At 40.9% G+C, this 17,691-nt stretch overlaps 1 protein-coding gene across 2 annotated transcripts in view; it reads left to right on the top strand.

Moving 5' to 3' along the window:
• Positions 1-373: 373 nt before the first annotated feature.
• Positions 374-17,691, top strand: part of CEP295 (centrosomal protein 295) — a 77,945-nt gene continuing 60,627 nt past the window's right edge. For both annotated transcript variants that reach the window (XM_050940309.1, XM_050940318.1), the window contains exons 1-5: positions 374-481; positions 2,503-2,636; positions 3,982-4,182; positions 6,038-6,162; positions 7,012-7,105. In XM_050940309.1, the coding sequence (XP_050796266.1) occupies positions 2,517-2,636; positions 3,982-4,182; positions 6,038-6,162; positions 7,012-7,105 (540 nt within the window). In that variant the 5' untranslated portion in view covers positions 374-481; positions 2,503-2,516. The remainder of the gene's footprint in view (positions 482-2,502; positions 2,637-3,981; positions 4,183-6,037; positions 6,163-7,011; positions 7,106-17,691) is intronic.

Here is a 17,691-nt window from a genome sequence, read left to right as displayed (position 1 = left end):
TTCCCCTAGAGCTTCCACCAGCCCACAAAGCAGAGCCCAGTCTCAGCCCCGCGCCTCCAACCCAGCCCCGCCCCTGCAACAGAACAACCGGCCCCCACGCCGCCGCCTTTCACATTGGCGCCAACGCCGCCCTTTCCCGCCGCTTAAGAAGTTTCTCGACCACACCGGCCAGTCAGCGCCCTTCTTAGCTACCATTGGCCAATAGGAACCATGATGCTACCTCAGGGGCGTGACTTATTCCCCCGGTCACCAGCCGGCCAAAAAAACCCAAACTTCTGATTGGCACGAGAGCGGAACCAGCGCCTGAGCTTCCCCCGCGCATGCGTAATGTAGGTTCATGTCCTAGGCCGCTGGGGGGGACTTCGCGCTGCTCTCTTAGCTATTGGCGGGTGGTTCGAACGGCAGCGGATGTGACGACGTGGGCTCCCTACCCCGTGACCGGAAGGAGCCGTTTGAAACGACGGAGGCCGGGCGCGGGCGGGTGAGTAACCAGGAAGGTTATGGGGGAGCGTTTGTTGAGAGAGCGGCGCGTGCCGGCTCCTGCCAGATTCACCCCGCTCCCGAGCTGCTGTTGCGGCGGCAGCGGGGGTGCCGGGTGTTGTGTTGGGCTTGGGTCGCCCCCCGCCCCAAGGAGTATGCGCCGCTGGGGAAAGGGAGGTGGCTGGCGCGCCGGCCTGCCTCGCTGCGGACTTGGTGTGTTCCCGGGCCTCAGGTGGCGGCCGGGACCTCGCTGTTCTGGGCACTCAGTTTTTAGGGGGAAGGCTGGCTTATGTGCGAACCCCTTTAAGGGGAGGCGGGGTAATTCTGGAGAGACACTAATCCCTCCGTAACTCTCCGCGTGCTTTGGGGCCCCATCCTGAGAGAAGCCGGAGATGGGGGTGCAGGCTGAGCCATGGGGTAAAGCACAAACGCTGCTAGCCTGGAACAAATATTTAGGAAGTGCCTCTCTCCCATGTCTTCCCACGTGCACTAACTAGCCTGCACTGAGGGTCAGCTAGTGACGTCAGGGTCAAAAAGACCAATGTAGACAGATCACGTGGGTAGATTATACCTGTGGCTAATGTAAACTGGGCTGTTGGTGGAAAGACAATGAAGTCGGGTTTTAGAGGGCTTGTGTGGGGAAATGATAAGAGACAGAACACTAGAAACTGCCTCTCCCAAATAAGAGTGCTTGGTGTGCATGCCAGCTTGCATCCGTGTTATGTTCCCTCATTATAGTGAGTGGTTGTTTACTCCAGTGATGCCTACAATGCAGAGTTCTACTTCTTACACTAACTCCTTGCACTACACTTTACCAAAATCTGAAATATCAAACATTTAGAAGTGGCTTCTGCTTTACCGATTTAGTTTATGTTTCTTCTTTGTTCCTGAAATTTCAGTTCTTCAGTTTTTGCATAGGGGTAGGCAACCTATGGCATGCGTGCCGAAGGTAGCGCGCGAGCTGATTTTTCAGTGGCAGTCACACTGCTCTGGTCCAGGGAGCTCTGCATTTTAATTAAATTAAATTTTGAATAAGCCTCTTAAACATTTTACAAGTCTTATTTACTTTACATACAACAATAGTTTAATTATATTTTATAGACTTATAGAAAGAGACCTAAAAACATTTAAATTTATTACTGGCACCCGAAACCCTAAATTACAGTGAATAAATGAAGACTCAGCACAAATAAAATGTCTCTCTCTTTTTTCTGTTTTTTTCTCCCTCACTGCCTATGTCAAACTTTTGATTCATAATTTGTTAGCATTGATAAGGGACAGATACCAGTGGCACATTAAACATTTTTTTTGTAGTTAAAAAGTCACTGAGAAACTGGTTATTTTCTAGTCATTTTTACAAGCAGGCTATTGCTGATCTGGCTCACAGCTTCATATGGTAGACATTCCCCATCTGGTCTGTGGAGAATTTACAGGTCATATAATCCTCACTCTTTGTTTCCAACTGCTGAATTACATTAAAAAACAGTTTAAAATACTTTTGTTTGTAATATTACTTTTTCTTGTAAGTAATTGCTGTAGTTGGTACAAGGATATGAGATAAGTGTGAAATAGTAGGTAAGGTGGTCTGCATGAGGAGGAGATAAGGCCATAATGCCATTTAGTCCGTCCACCCTTTGAAATATTCTTCCACAGCAGGAAGTCTCGGACTGTTTCAGTCCAAATAACCCAGTACAATGATCTTTTATTGATATCTGTTTCATAAATGGAGTGGAGTTGTGGCATGCATGCTTTTTGAGGCTCCAATTGCTCAGTGATTGCCTTGTGAATGGAGGAGTTGTCCATGCAGAGCTCATTGCAGGTTTAGTGGCCAAGTGATAAATGCATTTGATTGTAAGCTTGTGGCAAAGACTTATGCTTAATGCCACTGAGTTTTTTGGTGAAGTGTGCAATGAGCATGAATATCTTTATAGATTTTTAGGATTGTGCTGAGATTTCTGATTTCCTGTAAGTATTTTTAAATATAGTATTTTTACTTTATTCTCTAATGTTGTTTTGATACAGAAGTCAAATATTCAATGTATGCAAAGATGAAAAGAAAAGTGGCAAAAGGTGGGAGACTGAGGCTTAGTCCTAACGAAGAAGCTTTACTTTTGAAAGAAGAATATGAAAGACGACGAAGACTAAGGCTTCAGCAGGTATGTCTGCATTATCAACAGTAGGTTTCATTTAGATGGTTGAAGAAAAGAGCATCTACAGTTTAGTAATACACTTCTTTAAACAGTACTGTCACACAGCAAAATTTGCAGTTTGGTAACTTACTGTGTTGTGTTTTGCAGAGTAAGTTTGTGAAATGCTTTCATTGTCAATTCATTGTACCTTTTGTGGTGGCTTCTCTCTTCACTGCTCTTTGCCCAGGCCCCATGGGGCTCTGTCGCTTCTTTCCTTCCTCTACACCTTACTCCTGAACAATCACATCTGAATGTCTCTCTTCAACTACCACCCGTCTATGTTGACAATTACTACTTGGATATGTCTCTCTACTCTTGAGGTATCACTTCCATACAGACTCTCATTCCTGACTGCCTTTTAGACATTCCTTCTAGACAATGCACTGCCAAATCAAATGAAACATGATTAAAATTGAACTTTTCCACTTTCCACTTAAACTTCCCTTTCCTCCTTGGTCACCTTTGGGGAAATTCTGTGATTCTCCATGTACCACACCTTGGTGCCTTAATATAAAATTGAACTCTTCTCCCCTCTCTCTGCATCCATGTGGCTGATAAGTCCTGTAATTTTTTCCTAGGTAACATATTTAAAATCTGTCTCTTTCTCTCCATATCTACTGCTCTCTTATTTCATCCCTCATCTACTGCAACCTTCCTCTCATTGGTTTTTCTGGAGTCTCATTTTGTTTTCCTTCAATCTATCCAAAATGCTGCCATTAAATTGTCTACTTTAGCTACTGCTGTGTCTGGCCCCTCTTTTAATGCCATTATTGGCTCCTCCTGGTACAGAGAAACGAAAGCACCTTGCCTTCAAAGTTCTTCAAAGCCTGGCTTCTAATTGCCTTTCCACCCTCGTAACTTTCTGGAAAAAAATGCTACATTTCCTGCATCCTTGTACGTTCTCTGTTTAGATTGTGTGGTCTTTTGGGCAGAGACTTTCTACAACTAGTAAATCTTTCTTTCAGCAGTGGTCACTGATTTGGCATGGGTATGTTCTAACAACATGCAAGACTTGTTTGCTAGCCTCTTAACTCTCTCTGTTGACAGGTGACTTTTGTCTTGTATAGAGAGAAGGATATTAAATGTTAATGGTTGTCAACTGTAGCTCATTATGAATAATCTTATTTATTTAAGCTTTTTAGTTTGGAAAAGGGAGAAAATGGTAACGTAGATATGCTCAGAACCCAGTTAGGTTGATCTGAGTAGTCAGTAAGGTGGATGATACTGAAAGAGTCACTAGCAAGTTGGTTAAGGGTCTGCTACAAAAATAAACTCTGGTAAGTCACTAATAAAATGTAATTTACTTGCTCAGGTTAGAGAGCAGGAGAGGTACATTGCCGTGCAGATAAGACAAGAAGTGAAGCAGAGGAGAGATGAGCAGCTACATCAGTTGGCAGAGGAACTGAAGGCAGAGTGGTGGAAAGCGCAAAATCAGAAGATTAAAGCCTTGGAAAAACTTTATCTATCAAGTTTAAGAGCTGTGGGAGAGGGACACAGACAGGCAAAGGAAAATGTAAGTAAACAGTCATTTGATATTGTGTCCTAGTCAAGGCTATCAGAAAATATTTGCTGAACTAAAATTATAAGGATTATGGCTTACAGATTTCTGTGACGCTTCTGCCCTTGCACTTAAAATGCCTGAAGTGATATGTTTGTTTTTTTTAAAAAAAGCCAATTTTGAAAACTTGCAAAAATATTGACATGCACCTTTATACACAAACATGTACCATGAGATAAGGCATGGTGTGTGGTACTATAAAAGTTTTTTTTTATTGGTATTTATTTACATTTGCATTGCTTTATGAAGGATGAAGATCTTCAGGCCTCAGAATGCAAAACAGCCAATAATTGATACGTTTTAGGAAGAAGCTTCTCTTATTGGTGGGTTATGGCGTACAGGGTTTCTCATGACTTCCTCTGAAGAATCTGGTACAGGTCACGGTCAGATAGGATGGACAACTGGTCTAATTCAGAAATGTAATCTGTTAAACAGACTTCAGAAGAAAGATGTTTAAAACTTGGCATAAACAAAATACATGATGGTGTCTGAGAGTATAAAAGTTTTATTGGTATGCATTTGGGATGACTTGTTTACTTGTGTAAATAGTTATCCCAGACACATACCCAAAAAAATATTTATACATTATCACATCTTTTCTTAAACATACATGTGAATGTACGTGAACATCTTTACAAAAATCCTGTGCAGAGCCCATCACATAACTCCTGTTATGAGCTGCAGAGGACTTTATCTAGGCTTTCTGCCCTGGGGTCTTGTCACAGTCCCACCAGTGGTTGTGAACTGTTTGCACAAAAACTTGATTGTTTTTCTTCTGACTTACACTGCACAAGATTCAGAGCTCATTGAAATAAAGGAAAATCTCTCCAATGACTTCTGTGGACTTCGGATCAGGTTTGTAGAGAGGACGGATTGTCATGCCCCTAGCTCCGTGCATTAATTGTATGTCTAAACAGCAACTACACACGTGTGGCTAGCCTGTGCCAGCCAACTCAGGCTGTGGGGCTTGGGCTGCTGAGCTGTTCAGTTGCTATGTAGACTTGTGGGCTCAAACAGCCCGAGCCCAGTGAGCACAGGCCAGCTGAAAATGTCTAGTTGCTGTGTAGACCTACCCTAGAAGTCAGGAGACCTAGCTCTGCTACAGATTTCCTGCATGACCTTTAGTAAGTCACTTAACCCCTGCCTCAGTTTTTCCATCTATAAAAAGGGGATTATGCTACTTCACCTGGTGTTGAGACTTAATTATTACAGAACTGCTTTAATATCCTAGGATGGAATGTTCTGTAGAGTTGTATATGTGCTGTAGAGGAGGCGACTGATTACAAAGGATAGAGTTACTGCTGATGTATCCTAGGAATTGGCAACAGTGAAAAGGAGGTACAAAAAGGATGTGACATTGTAAGGAGCTTTTGCTAAAATATTACGCTGTAGATAAATTGTGGTAATAGTTCCTTGAAATGCTAGTATCATTTTGGTATGAAATAGGTATTTTGAAAAATTCTTCTTGCTTCCAATAGATGAAGTTAGCAGTCAGTGAGTAGATGCAGAGGGAAGCTAAGCTTTTCAAACTGTTCCAGTGAATGACAGGGGGAGGGGGAGTGCATGGCAATTTTGTTATTGGTACAGTACTATGCAAAGAGCGAATAGGGAAGGCAATAGAGTAAGGGAAAGTGATTATCCAGAATATTTAGATTTTTTGTAGCATAGGATTAAACATATTGATGCATTTCTATCATATGAGTTGCTATTTGTCAGCAGTAACACTTGAATTGTCATGTTGATAGTATTATAAGTAATTAGAATGTGAGTGAAATGTTTGTTATAACATTAATTACATTTCATTGTAAAGGAACCTGATTTGGTGGCTCTGGCAAAAGAAGCAGAGGAAAGGAAACAGAGAGCAGAGAAGAGACATAAGGAAGCCCTGAAAGAACAGAAAAATCAAAAAGAAAAATTGTTGAAAGAGCAAACATGGTATATAGCGGTAATTTATTTTATTTTTCTTTAAAATGCAGATTATAGTGTATAAAGAGTGAAATGCAGGAACCTTGAGACTTCTTGTTTGGTACGTTTTGTAGTTTAGGAATTCCATGTAGTGCTTGATGAAGTTATGGAATTTGGTAAGAATTCTAGCTTGAGAAACAAGGGGATAAAATGGTCAAATGAACTTAGATGGCTCAGTGAGCTCTAAGTGCGATGAAGGACTTTTCACCCTCATCACTGGTTTCAGCCCACTTTGGTAGTTGACAGCTGGTCAGTGACACCATGAAGTGAATTGATCTTGGTTCAGTTCTTGAGTGACAGATACCTACTTCATAAAATCCACCATCATATTTTTCACTGGCTGACAAGCTTCTTAGTGTTCTCAGCAGATGAGTTCAAATTTGAACAGATGTGAAAAAATAAATGATATGTGTTAGAAGATAGTATTACTAGAGGAGAGATGAGGTGCTATAGGTAAGTTTTGCGTACATGTGAAAAATTAAAGTGGGCAAACCAAAGTGACACATGCAACCCGGTGATATTCAGGAAGCTTATTTGAAAAGAGGGATTGATTTTGTTCAGAAGCTTGTGCACTCTGCAATTCTGATCACTTTTTTACGATACGCATTATTTCAAGCTATTGATTACTCACGTTACCTTCTATTTTCAGTTACATGATCACTCATCAAATTACGCCTGTTCACTCACCTCTTGAGAGTTATTATAAGGGTACATACAAAGATTAATTAAAATAAGTTTTTAGGTTTACTTTTGATTTTTACAATACTAGTATTCTTGTTCGAACACTTTTTTTCCAACTATTCTTCGTTTTTTCCTAAGGCGAACAAATGCACGTAAGCATGCAATGTATGTCGAAAAAGAGAGAGCTGCCAAAATTGCAAGCCTGCCACCACCTCCACCCCATCCTTTTGAGGTGAGTATCCAATATGTGGGGATGGTGATAATTTCAGGGTAAAATACAAACATTACTTTGGCTTTATTCTGTCTTCTAGAAGCATAACATCTGAATTCGTTATTTGCATGTTGTAAGTTGCAGTAGTTTACCAAAGACTATTCAAGGGCAAACTAAAGAATTAATTTTATGCACAAACATATTCATTGTCATTAGGTTTTTTATATTTAATTTGGGTGGTGGTGGTAGTGGTGGTTTTTTTGTTTTGTGAGACTAATGATTTTTCTTGATTGATGAGCTCTTTTTGTCTTTTATTAGTGTCAGGGTCTCTTTCCCACTTTGAACTTTAGCATCCAGAAAGTGGGGACCTGGATGTCCCTTCTAAGCTTAATTCCTAGCTTAGATCTGATAATGCTGCCACCAACCAAAATATAGTGTTTGGTACACGTTCTGTCCCCCGAAAACCTTCCCTGGGGAACCCTGAGATATACCCTGATCCAAACTCCTTGGATTTTAAAACAGAAAGGAAATAACCTTTCCACCCTCCTTCTCTTCCCCTCCCAGACTCTCCCTGAGAGAGAGACACTGATCCCAACTCCTTGGATCCTAAAACAGAGAGGAATTAAGCTTTTCCTCCCCCTTCTCTCCTTTCCCCCACCAATCCCTGGTGAGTTCAGACCCAGTCCTCTAGGGTCTTACACAAGGACAAAATCAATCAGGTTCTTAAAAAGTAAAGCTTTTAATTAAAGAAAGGAAAAAAAGTAAAAATTATCTCTGTAAAATCAAGATGGAAAAATGTTTACAGGGTCTCAGCTTTACCCAGACCAGAGGAACTCCTCCCTCCCAGCCTAAGTATAAGTTACAGCAAACAGAGGTGAAATATCCTTCCAGCAAAATACGCATTTGCAAATAAAGAAAACCAACATAAATCTCATCCGCTTTCTATCTATTACTTACTATCTTGAACCTGAGAGACTGTTTCAGTAAGACTGGAGAAATCTGGTTGCACCTCTGGCTTCTCTTAATCCGAAGAGAGAACAACAAACAGAACAAACAGCACAAAACAAGACTTCTCTCCACCAAGATTTGAAAGTATCTTGTCTCCTGATTGGTCCTTTGGTCAGGTGTCAGCCAGGTTCACTGAGCTTGTTAACCCTTTACAGGTAAAAGAGACATTAACCCTTAACTATCTGTTTATGACAATTACCATTGAGGCAATTAAATGAAAGTTTAAATGCTCTTCCCCCAAAATACATATGCAGCCCCAATGCCCTGTTTTAATGATTTAATAATGTGATACTTTGGTTTGCATATGTAACTGAGAGCTTTAAGATTGTTAGCTTTTCTTCTTCTGCTGTTTTTGCATTTTCTTTGTTACGCTTGTGGAATATGGAGTACAGAATATATGCTAGAAAAATTTTGTGATGGATTTGAGCCTATTGAGGTGTCATCTGATGTGCTGAGACATCACTGATCCTGTCTATTATGCCAGCCTGGGTCTCCTTTACCTGGCCTTGTTGGGTTATACTCACAAGCTTCTTCCAGCGAAGCACACAGGCAGGGTCACACCCAGCTGCACAGAGAGATGGAGATCTACTCTGGAAAGATTCAACCATAGGGGCTTGCTCCAGCTCTCTGATGCCCACTCCTTTTAAGAGATACAAACCCAAAGGTTTTATGAAATTTGCCCTCTTCCTCAATGTGGAGGGTGATATACACAACTTCTTGCCTCCCCCCCCCCATTAGAAATTTCATAAACTGTGTTATGTTATTGTCATAAACAGATAGTTAAGGGTTAATGTCTCTTTTTTACCTGTAAAGAGTTAACAAACAGGGAACGAAACACCTGACCAGGGGACCAATTAGGAGACAAGATACTTTCAAATCTCGGTGGAGAGAAGCCTTTGTGTTTTTTGGGTTTTGCTTTGTTCTCTCTGGGCTCTGAGAGTGACCACACGTACCTACAGGCTCTCTAATCTTCTATTCCAATTTTGTGAGTACGAAGGTAGAAAGGCGGTATAGTCTTTTTATTTGTTTTCCTTTATTTGCAAATGTGTAGTTTGCTGGAAGTATTTTAAATTGTATTTTGCTGGGTGGGGAGGCTTCTTTCTAGTTTCTATAAGCTGACAGACCCTGTAACTTTTTACCATCTAAATTGCAGAGATAAACTTTTACCTTTTTTCTTTTTTTAAAAAGCTTTGCTTTAAGACCTGTCTGATTTTTTTTTCAAGTTAAGGCTCAAAGGAACTGAGTCTGGGTACACCAGGGAATTGGTGGGGAGAAGGGAAAAGTGAATTTCCTCTTTGTTTTAGATTCACAGAGTTTGAATCTGGATTGCCTCTGGGTGAAGGGAAAAGAGGAGGGGGGAAGGTATCATTCCTCTCTGTGTGGTGATTCAAGGAGTTTGAATCACGGTGATCTCCTAGTGTACCCAGGGCGGAAAGGAGCTGGGAGGAAGAAAGGAGGGGGGGAGGGAAATGGTTTATTCCCCTTTGTTGTGAGACTCAAGGAATTTCGGTCTTGAGGTCCCCAGGGAAGGTTTGGGGGAGACCAGAGTTTATCAGGCACTCTACTCTAAATCCTGATTGGTGGCAGCACTTCAGGATCTAAGCTGGTAATTAAGCTTAGGGGAATTCATGCTAGTACCCATATTTTGGACGCTAAGGTTTAGAATTGAGAATTATATTATGACAGTTATAAACAAGCAATAAGTTTGTTAACTACAAAAGGTGAATTTTAAGTGAATATAAGAGATAACAGACAGAACAAAGCAGATTATTGAGCAAATAAACCAAAGTACAGAAGCTAAGCTCAGTATATTTAAAAAACATGTTACACAATGTAATTTCTTACACTGAATGTTGTTTTAGGCAGGTTGCAAAGTTTCTGTCGTTCAGTTTGTTATATTTCTTTTGAGACTGGACCCCTGTCTGTCTGGACTCTTCCCTTGCCTTCCCTTCAGGTGGCTTTTGCAGCCCTTCTTCTTGGGTAGACAGGCCGTGGAGAGGAAGCGTCTCATTTGCCTTCCCACCCTTAAATAGGATTTACATAAGGCAGGAATCCTTTGTCTCCCAGTGGTGTAGAAAAGTGAATGAAAACTGAGATCCTGATCCTGCAGTAATTTTGCATGCACAGACGTGTTACACCCACTTGGAGTTCCATTGTCTGCTGTGGGCCTTCTGTGCACCACAGAGGTCCATCTATTGTAGAATTGGGGCCTGAGTTTGAAAAATAACACGAGACATATTTTAATATTAGAGAAAGAAGTCTTTCAAAACTGTACCTACTGTTAGTTCACTTAATATACCTGTTGACAGTATATCCACTTCTGGTATTGAAGGATCACAGTATATTATCGTAAAGTGTATGAAAGCCTAAGAAATTATTCTCAGGACAGTGGCTTTTAGATGTGAATAATTTGGGCCTTGATCCAACAAAGCACTTATGCACATGCTTGACTGTGAGCACACAGTCCAATTGACTTCAGTGGGAATATTTACATAATTAACATTGAACAAGTGCTGTGCTGGACTGAAATTTTAGTAATGGGGACGGGGGGAATGCTGGGGCCCATAACATTTTTTTTTGAAAAATTATGGTTCTTATAGAAGCACAACAGATTGTTTTAAATTGGTAAACTCTTGATTTCAACACTCTTAAAAATAGCTTAAATTATGTTTTGTTTTTTGTTAAATTGCAGAAAAATTTTCTGCCTCTATGATCAGTGTGCTGGAGTAGGGTGAATTTTTTTCAGGCTGCATTGTAAACTCCTAATAGAAACTCTGACAGATTCTTAATTACAGGAGCAGTAATAACATTGATCACAAATGGAGAAATAGGCCACTAAATGTCTTTGCGTCCTAAAGAGATTTTTTTTGTAGCGTTAATTGGAAAATTACAGCCTTGTGACATAACTTTCTGATCTTTGCAACAAATGTTATTTGCAACTCTTGCATAAAATACTGGAGATTTGATTAAAATCTGTTAATTACTAGTTAATGTTAAATTTTCAAATATTTCAAAAGAACTATATCTAATTATATTCCTAAGGTTGTAGGGAATAGGGCTAGCAATAGGTAATCTAACTAATTAAGTTTAGTTTGGGAATTTTCTATTTTCAAAGCTATAATTACGATCTATAAGTATTTTAATTTATGTGGGTGTGTTTATAATTACTTTCATTTATTGTCCCAGATAATTCTTGTAACTCTTATTTTTATATTGTTTGACATTTTAAATGGTTAAATTGTCAGTGGGGCTATATTATTGATGCATCACCAATATTTCTAGACTAGAAAGCATATGTTTTCAATACTTACAATAGAGTGGTGGTGGTCTCATTCTATTGGGGAGGTTGAAACTGGCTCCACATTAGCCAAGCCGCTCCCCACAACTTAATACAAAACCAAAAACACCTTGAAATTCTTCATGCTACATCTATCCCGGGGTAAGAAGTTTTTCTGGGAAACCTAGTAAAAAGCAGACAGCTTTGAAGTTACTGGTATTTTGAAAACTTAGCTCTATTTTCTGAATTTTTATTATTCTATATAATATTCTGTATTATCAGAAGTGACTTGGCCTAGAAATTCCACATTTATTTTGTTGGCCTTGGTGAGAAGTCTTTTTTTGGAGTGGCATCTTGGAGGACGGGAGCGCTAAGGGGGAACAAATAGAAGGAAGATGGGGGTTAAAAAGATAGTTTAAAGGGCCAACACTTATAGTGGAATATATATTGGCCACCTTGATGTTCAAAGTTCTGGGCTGTGCCAGAGGCATAGGAAATTAGGGAAAATATAAAAAGGTGTAGAGATGGAAGTAGAGGACTGGAGAAGGTATATGAAGGGGTGGCATGAAGTCTGGCTCCCTGATCTTGGAATGGGGGCCTCTGAAGGAGATATGAGGTAGATGCATGTTACCGAAATATTGGGTCTGCCTAGTTGAGAGCCAATTAACAGCCTGACAGGGATAAGGAAAAATGCTTTATTCTGCAGAAAAAGGAGAGCCTGTACCTTGGTACAAAAGACTCTGTCTTACACAAATTTCACAAACCTTTTATACACATTCAGACAAAGACCCTTGCGTGTTAATACTTGATTGATAAGTGTAAAGTCTCATGTTTCCCTTATCTAAGTAGAACTAACTGGTTAGGAGCAGGATCTTCCTGCCTTGAGGCAGAGGAAAAGAGATAGTGAAAAAATGCAAGCTGCTGTGTCCATGAACAGTACTTACTCCCCCCCCACCTACTGGTTGCTTGTAATCTATTAAGGGGGGTCAGCCAGCTTTCACAATCCCCCCTTCGGGCCTGGCAAGCCCAGATTGCCAGGCCCGTTACGTAATTTACGATCAAGCTGAAGAGACCGGTACTGAGTTGTTTTACGGACAGCAGAACCTTTGGTTACAGCATTATACAGACATTTTGCACATTCTATTACTATTCAAACAATACATGGGAAGAACAGGCAAAAAATAGTCCATTTAACAATTGTAAGGAAATGGCCAGTAAACCATGACCCAGGGACTGGGAGAAGGTTCTTAAAATTAAAGGTGTGAGTAAGAGATACAGCATGAAAAATAACAGCAGCGTTCTTAATAGCCTATAAATCCTGTTCAGTTAAGCCAGAATAATTAACATAAAAACAGCATTTTTTCCCGATGCAAGCACAAGTCCCCTCTATTTCAGCATTTATAGCATCTAGCACATGTCTATTTTGCAAAGCCAGTTTTGCTACTTCATGAATTTTTTTTGTAACTTTTGAAAAGCGTTTATTAATGCTTTAGCCGCCTTTTTAAGCTCTGCAGAAATATTTACAACTGCTTTCTTCAGTTTAGCTAACCCCAACCCAGGAATGAACGCACGAACAAAGAATGGAATCTTGTTTCTCTGACAACTAAGGGATTGGGGCACTGACTATAAATCAGTTAGCTATACCAGGTGGTCTAACTTCCCAGATGTCTTGGTGAATAATCTAGTCCCATATGCATCCTTCCCATGGATCCATCAGGATTTAGTATGTGGGAGCCCACACCTCCCCAGCCAGTCCAAATGCTTGGAAGGAGCACTATGAATGTTCACACTTCCACTCAGAAAGTGTTTAAATATGTGTTCATGACCACAGATCAGATGGTACTCCTGATGTGTCTGTAAGGGCAGTGGGCCAAGTCTGGTGCTTAAGATCACTCCGAATGGCCATCAGCTGGTCATTCAGGAAATCCTGAATTTCTAAACATACTAGATCCCACTGCAATGCCTTCCCAGCCTCAGTGATATTCAATACCATCTCTGTTAGTAACTTCTGGGTCATAGAACTAAGGGTGGAAATAACATGTAACTCACCAACTCTAGCCTGTACTTGGGTTAGCTGAGCTCCAGAAATAAGGCTAGTGGCCTTTTCTAGTTGGCCCAATTTCTTATCATGTTCTTGGCTTTTAATAATATTCCAAATGGCTGCTGCGCTATTGGCCCCATCCCATAGGGATCCGGTCAGGTCCCTCTTCTTCCAGAGGAAATAACCCAGGCCCTCTGTTGTGCTAATCTAATAGCAGCCCCTAGTGTTGTATTAATTACAGTCCATTAATATCCTAATACATATTTCTTTGGTGTAGTACTATATCACATCTATCGGTTGTATACCTTTAACTAATCTCAGGTACTTTCAAGAGGCATTGACATTAATAGCCTAGGAGGGGGTGTATTACAAAGTAACAGGGGAGATGGCAGGGGCAACAAGGTGCCTGTGGTACCTGTCATTTTAAATTCAATTAGGGAGAGCAATACATACTGAAGGATTTATCCAGAACACAGGGCGCAGCCTGTAGAACAAACCCCAAAATCCAATTAATATCACAATCCCAAGCATGGATCCCACAAATTTTTTGTGCCAGTGTATGATTCTTTGTTTCTTCACCAGGGTCAGTTTTTAATGTCCTTTCTAGTCAGGAATTCCTGGACTTTGGCAATTTTAGTGGAGTGAGTGTTCCTTCTTGTTCCCCGAAACAGTCGTGGTTCAGCGTCCTACAGGGAAGAGGTTACCAGCACATTATCCTGCAATGGTTTTGATTCTTCTAGAAAAATTTAAAGGCACAGTAGATATGTTAGTGGATAAGGGAGAGGTTACTAGCACTTCACCTTGTACTTTTTCCCTGCTGTCCAGAAGGCACAGTGGAGCTAGAAGGAGAAATAGGCTAATCATCAGTAGGAGAATTGTCCCGATGTGGAGGGGTCTTTTTGCAGTGAGAATCATGGGTCCAAGCAGTGTCTTTGGCACTTCACAGGTTTTGGTAGTTAGCAGGACTTTCCAGCGTGGACCTTTACATTGATCCAGTCTCCTGATTTCAAGGAGTGGCAGGGCTGCTAGTGTCTTTGGGTAGCGCTTCTTTACCTCTGAGAAAAGAAACCTAACACATTTCATTAGTGCCTGGCAGTGTTTTGCAGATCTCATAGCTGCTTGGGCACATTCAAGCCCCCCTTTTTTCTTGGTTGTCAGCTAAGTCTTAGCTGTGAGCAGTGTCCTTGAATGGAGTCAGTGTCTTATTTTTAGCTTGAGCATACTAGCTATTTTTTTTTTTCAGTTAACTCATTCTGTTCTTTTTTCCTTCTTCCTTTTTGGCTTTTTTTTTTAACCTACAAAGGAAACTTCCACTCTTCACTCATACACCTTTTTCCCAACCGTTAACACATAAACATTACCATTATACAGTACATTAGTCTTATTATTCAATGTATGCCACATATACCCTTCCACTAAAATAACTTTATTACAGAGATCTGGAGCAACAAGCCAGGACAAGCACATCCACTTTGAGGAGTTCATTCAGTACCACCTTTAGTCCAATAGCTTCCTACCATCCCCAGCCCTCTGGCTAGAAATCTGAGGTAGCCAGAAGGATCCCATGTACAATATGGGGAGTGGGTTAACCTTTCATGTCCTTGCTTCCAAAAACTGTTGGTATGCAAATTTTAATAACAATTTTTAATTAAAAGATTTGGCCAATGAAGTTTTTGTTTCTTTACTTAAGCAAATGTGTTAGACTTTAGTATATCACATTTTCCTGATTTATTCAAACACTTTGTATTTCAAGTTGAATAAAACAAGTATCTGCATTCCAATCCAACCCCTCTGCTCGATTTCAAACCAGACCATCCCATGAAACCACTAAACACAACAATTCCGGCCAGGAGACAAACACCACAAGACAGAACATAGAACACAAAACATAATTTCTATTGTGCCAGTAAATGCATGATATGTTGAATGCTGTTCAGCTGGCATTAGTTTTCTTTGATTATCTGAAAGACAAAAAAAACAGAGGTCTGCCCCTTCTGGGCAGTCAATCATTACTTAAATATACAAATACCCTTGTTGATTTCAGGCAAAACAGAGGAATTACCCCATATTTTCTTGTATTAGTTTCATAGGCAGCCCAGGTTTCAATGGCTTCTACCTTATTAGTTAGATAATTCGCATTAATACAGATGCTTTCTGGCTTGCTTTTGGATACAAAGCTATCCACAGCTTAAAGACTCTTACCTTAAAAGGGACATAATTAACTTTACCAGAATTGTGATTGCTTTTTACTTTTAACTCCTGCTTTCAAACATTGAAAGAAAACATCACCACTTATAGTGCCCCTTAGAGCCTAATAAAATTTCAATTACATAGCACTATATATATCTCTTTAGCTAATTTAGCTAAATTGTTCATAGCCAAATGATTGCAATCTAATAATTTCTTTGCCTGAATGTATTTACAAACATTTCAAAGACACCAAGAACTTTCCTCTTTAGCATTTTAAGTTCAACTGCTGTTCCCTCCAGCAACTACAGAGTTAACTTCTCACTTTTCCTTAAATCTCTTGCTTGTCTCCCAACAGCCACTTTTATCAACTCAAATTACCATTTCAAGATATTGTCCTGGGTATTTGAAATCCCCGTGCTTACACTTACTTACTCCTTCCTTTCACTATACCCTCAGTATTTCCAACCTGTTTTCCAATCTCTCTGTCTGTTGCCTGCCCGCCTGGGCCCGATCCTGCTTTTCTCGCTGAACCGCCCCTTCCATGGGCACCAACTTGTTCCACTACCAGTTTAGCTAGGAGGATGGGCTTCTCAACTAGCCCCCAACCTTCCTGGTGTCTTCCCTTAAACATTCTTACTCACAAGACTACCCGAGTCCTCACTCGTGAGGCTTGCCACCTGGGCAAAAACGCATAGTCCATTGGCGTTTAACTATTCAATTTCCTCTTGACATTCCTTTCAGAACACCAGTTAAAGGCCATTTACTTAACATATAATCCAAACCGCTTTAGAGGGTTTACCCAGAGACCCATCAATCTGTCTGCTGACACTCAAACAGAAAAGAGAATTACACAGAGAACAGAGGGAATTACAGTCTAATCCAAGTTTTTCTACTTCTATTACACTGACCGCTACAGGGGACGGGACAGAAGGATCTCAATACAACCTCAGAGCTTCCTCGCACGCATGGCTTCCACTCCAAGGAATTAGGAACGAGAGGTTCAGTTCCGCCCACACTCCTAACGTCCAAATGTATACAGAGCAGAAAAACAACAGTAACTGATTGAACAGAACAGAACCAGAACCAGATAGTGCACCAGAACCAGATAAGAGGCCCGCCTCTAACCAGAACCAGATAGTATTTCCTTATCCTATTAGGGCTCACTTTATCGGATCACGAACCCTAGGGGCTGCGGAGAAGTGAAGAAGAGGGGTTAAGCACCCCAGTGGCGCCGCTCCTAGTTCACCGCAGCCATCTGGAGTCCAATGTCCGAGCTAGGAGAGTCCCATCTGGGTCGCCAGAAACTGTTACCGAAATCTCGGGTCTGCCTCAGTGAGAGCCAATTAACAGCCTGACAGGGATAAGGAAAAATGCTTTATTCTGCAGAAAAAGGAGAGCCTGTACCTTGGTACAAAAGACTCTGTCTTACACAAATTTCACAAACCTTTTATACGCATTCAGACAAAGACCCTTGCGTGTTAATACTTGATTGGTAAGTGTAAAGTCTCATGTTTCCCTTATCTAAGTAGAACTAACTGGTTAGGAGCAGGATCTTCCTGCCTTGAGGCAGAAGAAAAGAGATAGTGAAAAAATGCAAGCTACTGTGTCCATGAACAGTACTTACCCCCCCCCCCCGGCCGCTTGTAATCTATTAAGGGGGGTCAGCCAGCTTTCACATGCACATGAAGGAGGCAAAACACTTGTAGGGCACGAGTGGGTGGGGAGTACAGAGTACAGCAGGAGCAGAGGTACAGGGTTTGTATATGCATGAGACATGGAGAGAATATGTTGAAGTTTTCAATGGGTATAAAGGCCAACTGTCGCCTCTGCTGCATTTGTTTGCATCATACCCTGCTTAGGTACAACTCCCATCCTCTTACAGACCATCTGTGGGCCACTAACATCTGCAGGAGAGAAACCTTGCTTTCGTAGGCTGAGGCCCCCTCCAGCAGACATTCTACACCAACCCAATTTAAACCTTTTGGCACTCATTTTAAAAAAGCCCAGGGAAATTGAGAAACAAAGTTTGAAGATTTGTTTCAATTAAGTGTTGCTAACTCTCCTGTTTCCCTCCTGTTTCCCTCCCTTCCT

This window comes from Gopherus flavomarginatus, chromosome 1, assembly GCF_025201925.1.
Source record: "Gopherus flavomarginatus isolate rGopFla2 chromosome 1, rGopFla2.mat.asm, whole genome shotgun sequence".
Lineage (NCBI taxonomy): Eukaryota > Metazoa > Chordata > Testudines > Testudinidae > Gopherus > Gopherus flavomarginatus.
Note: the sequence above shows the minus strand (reverse complement) of the source record. Positions and strands in the feature narration are given on the sequence as shown.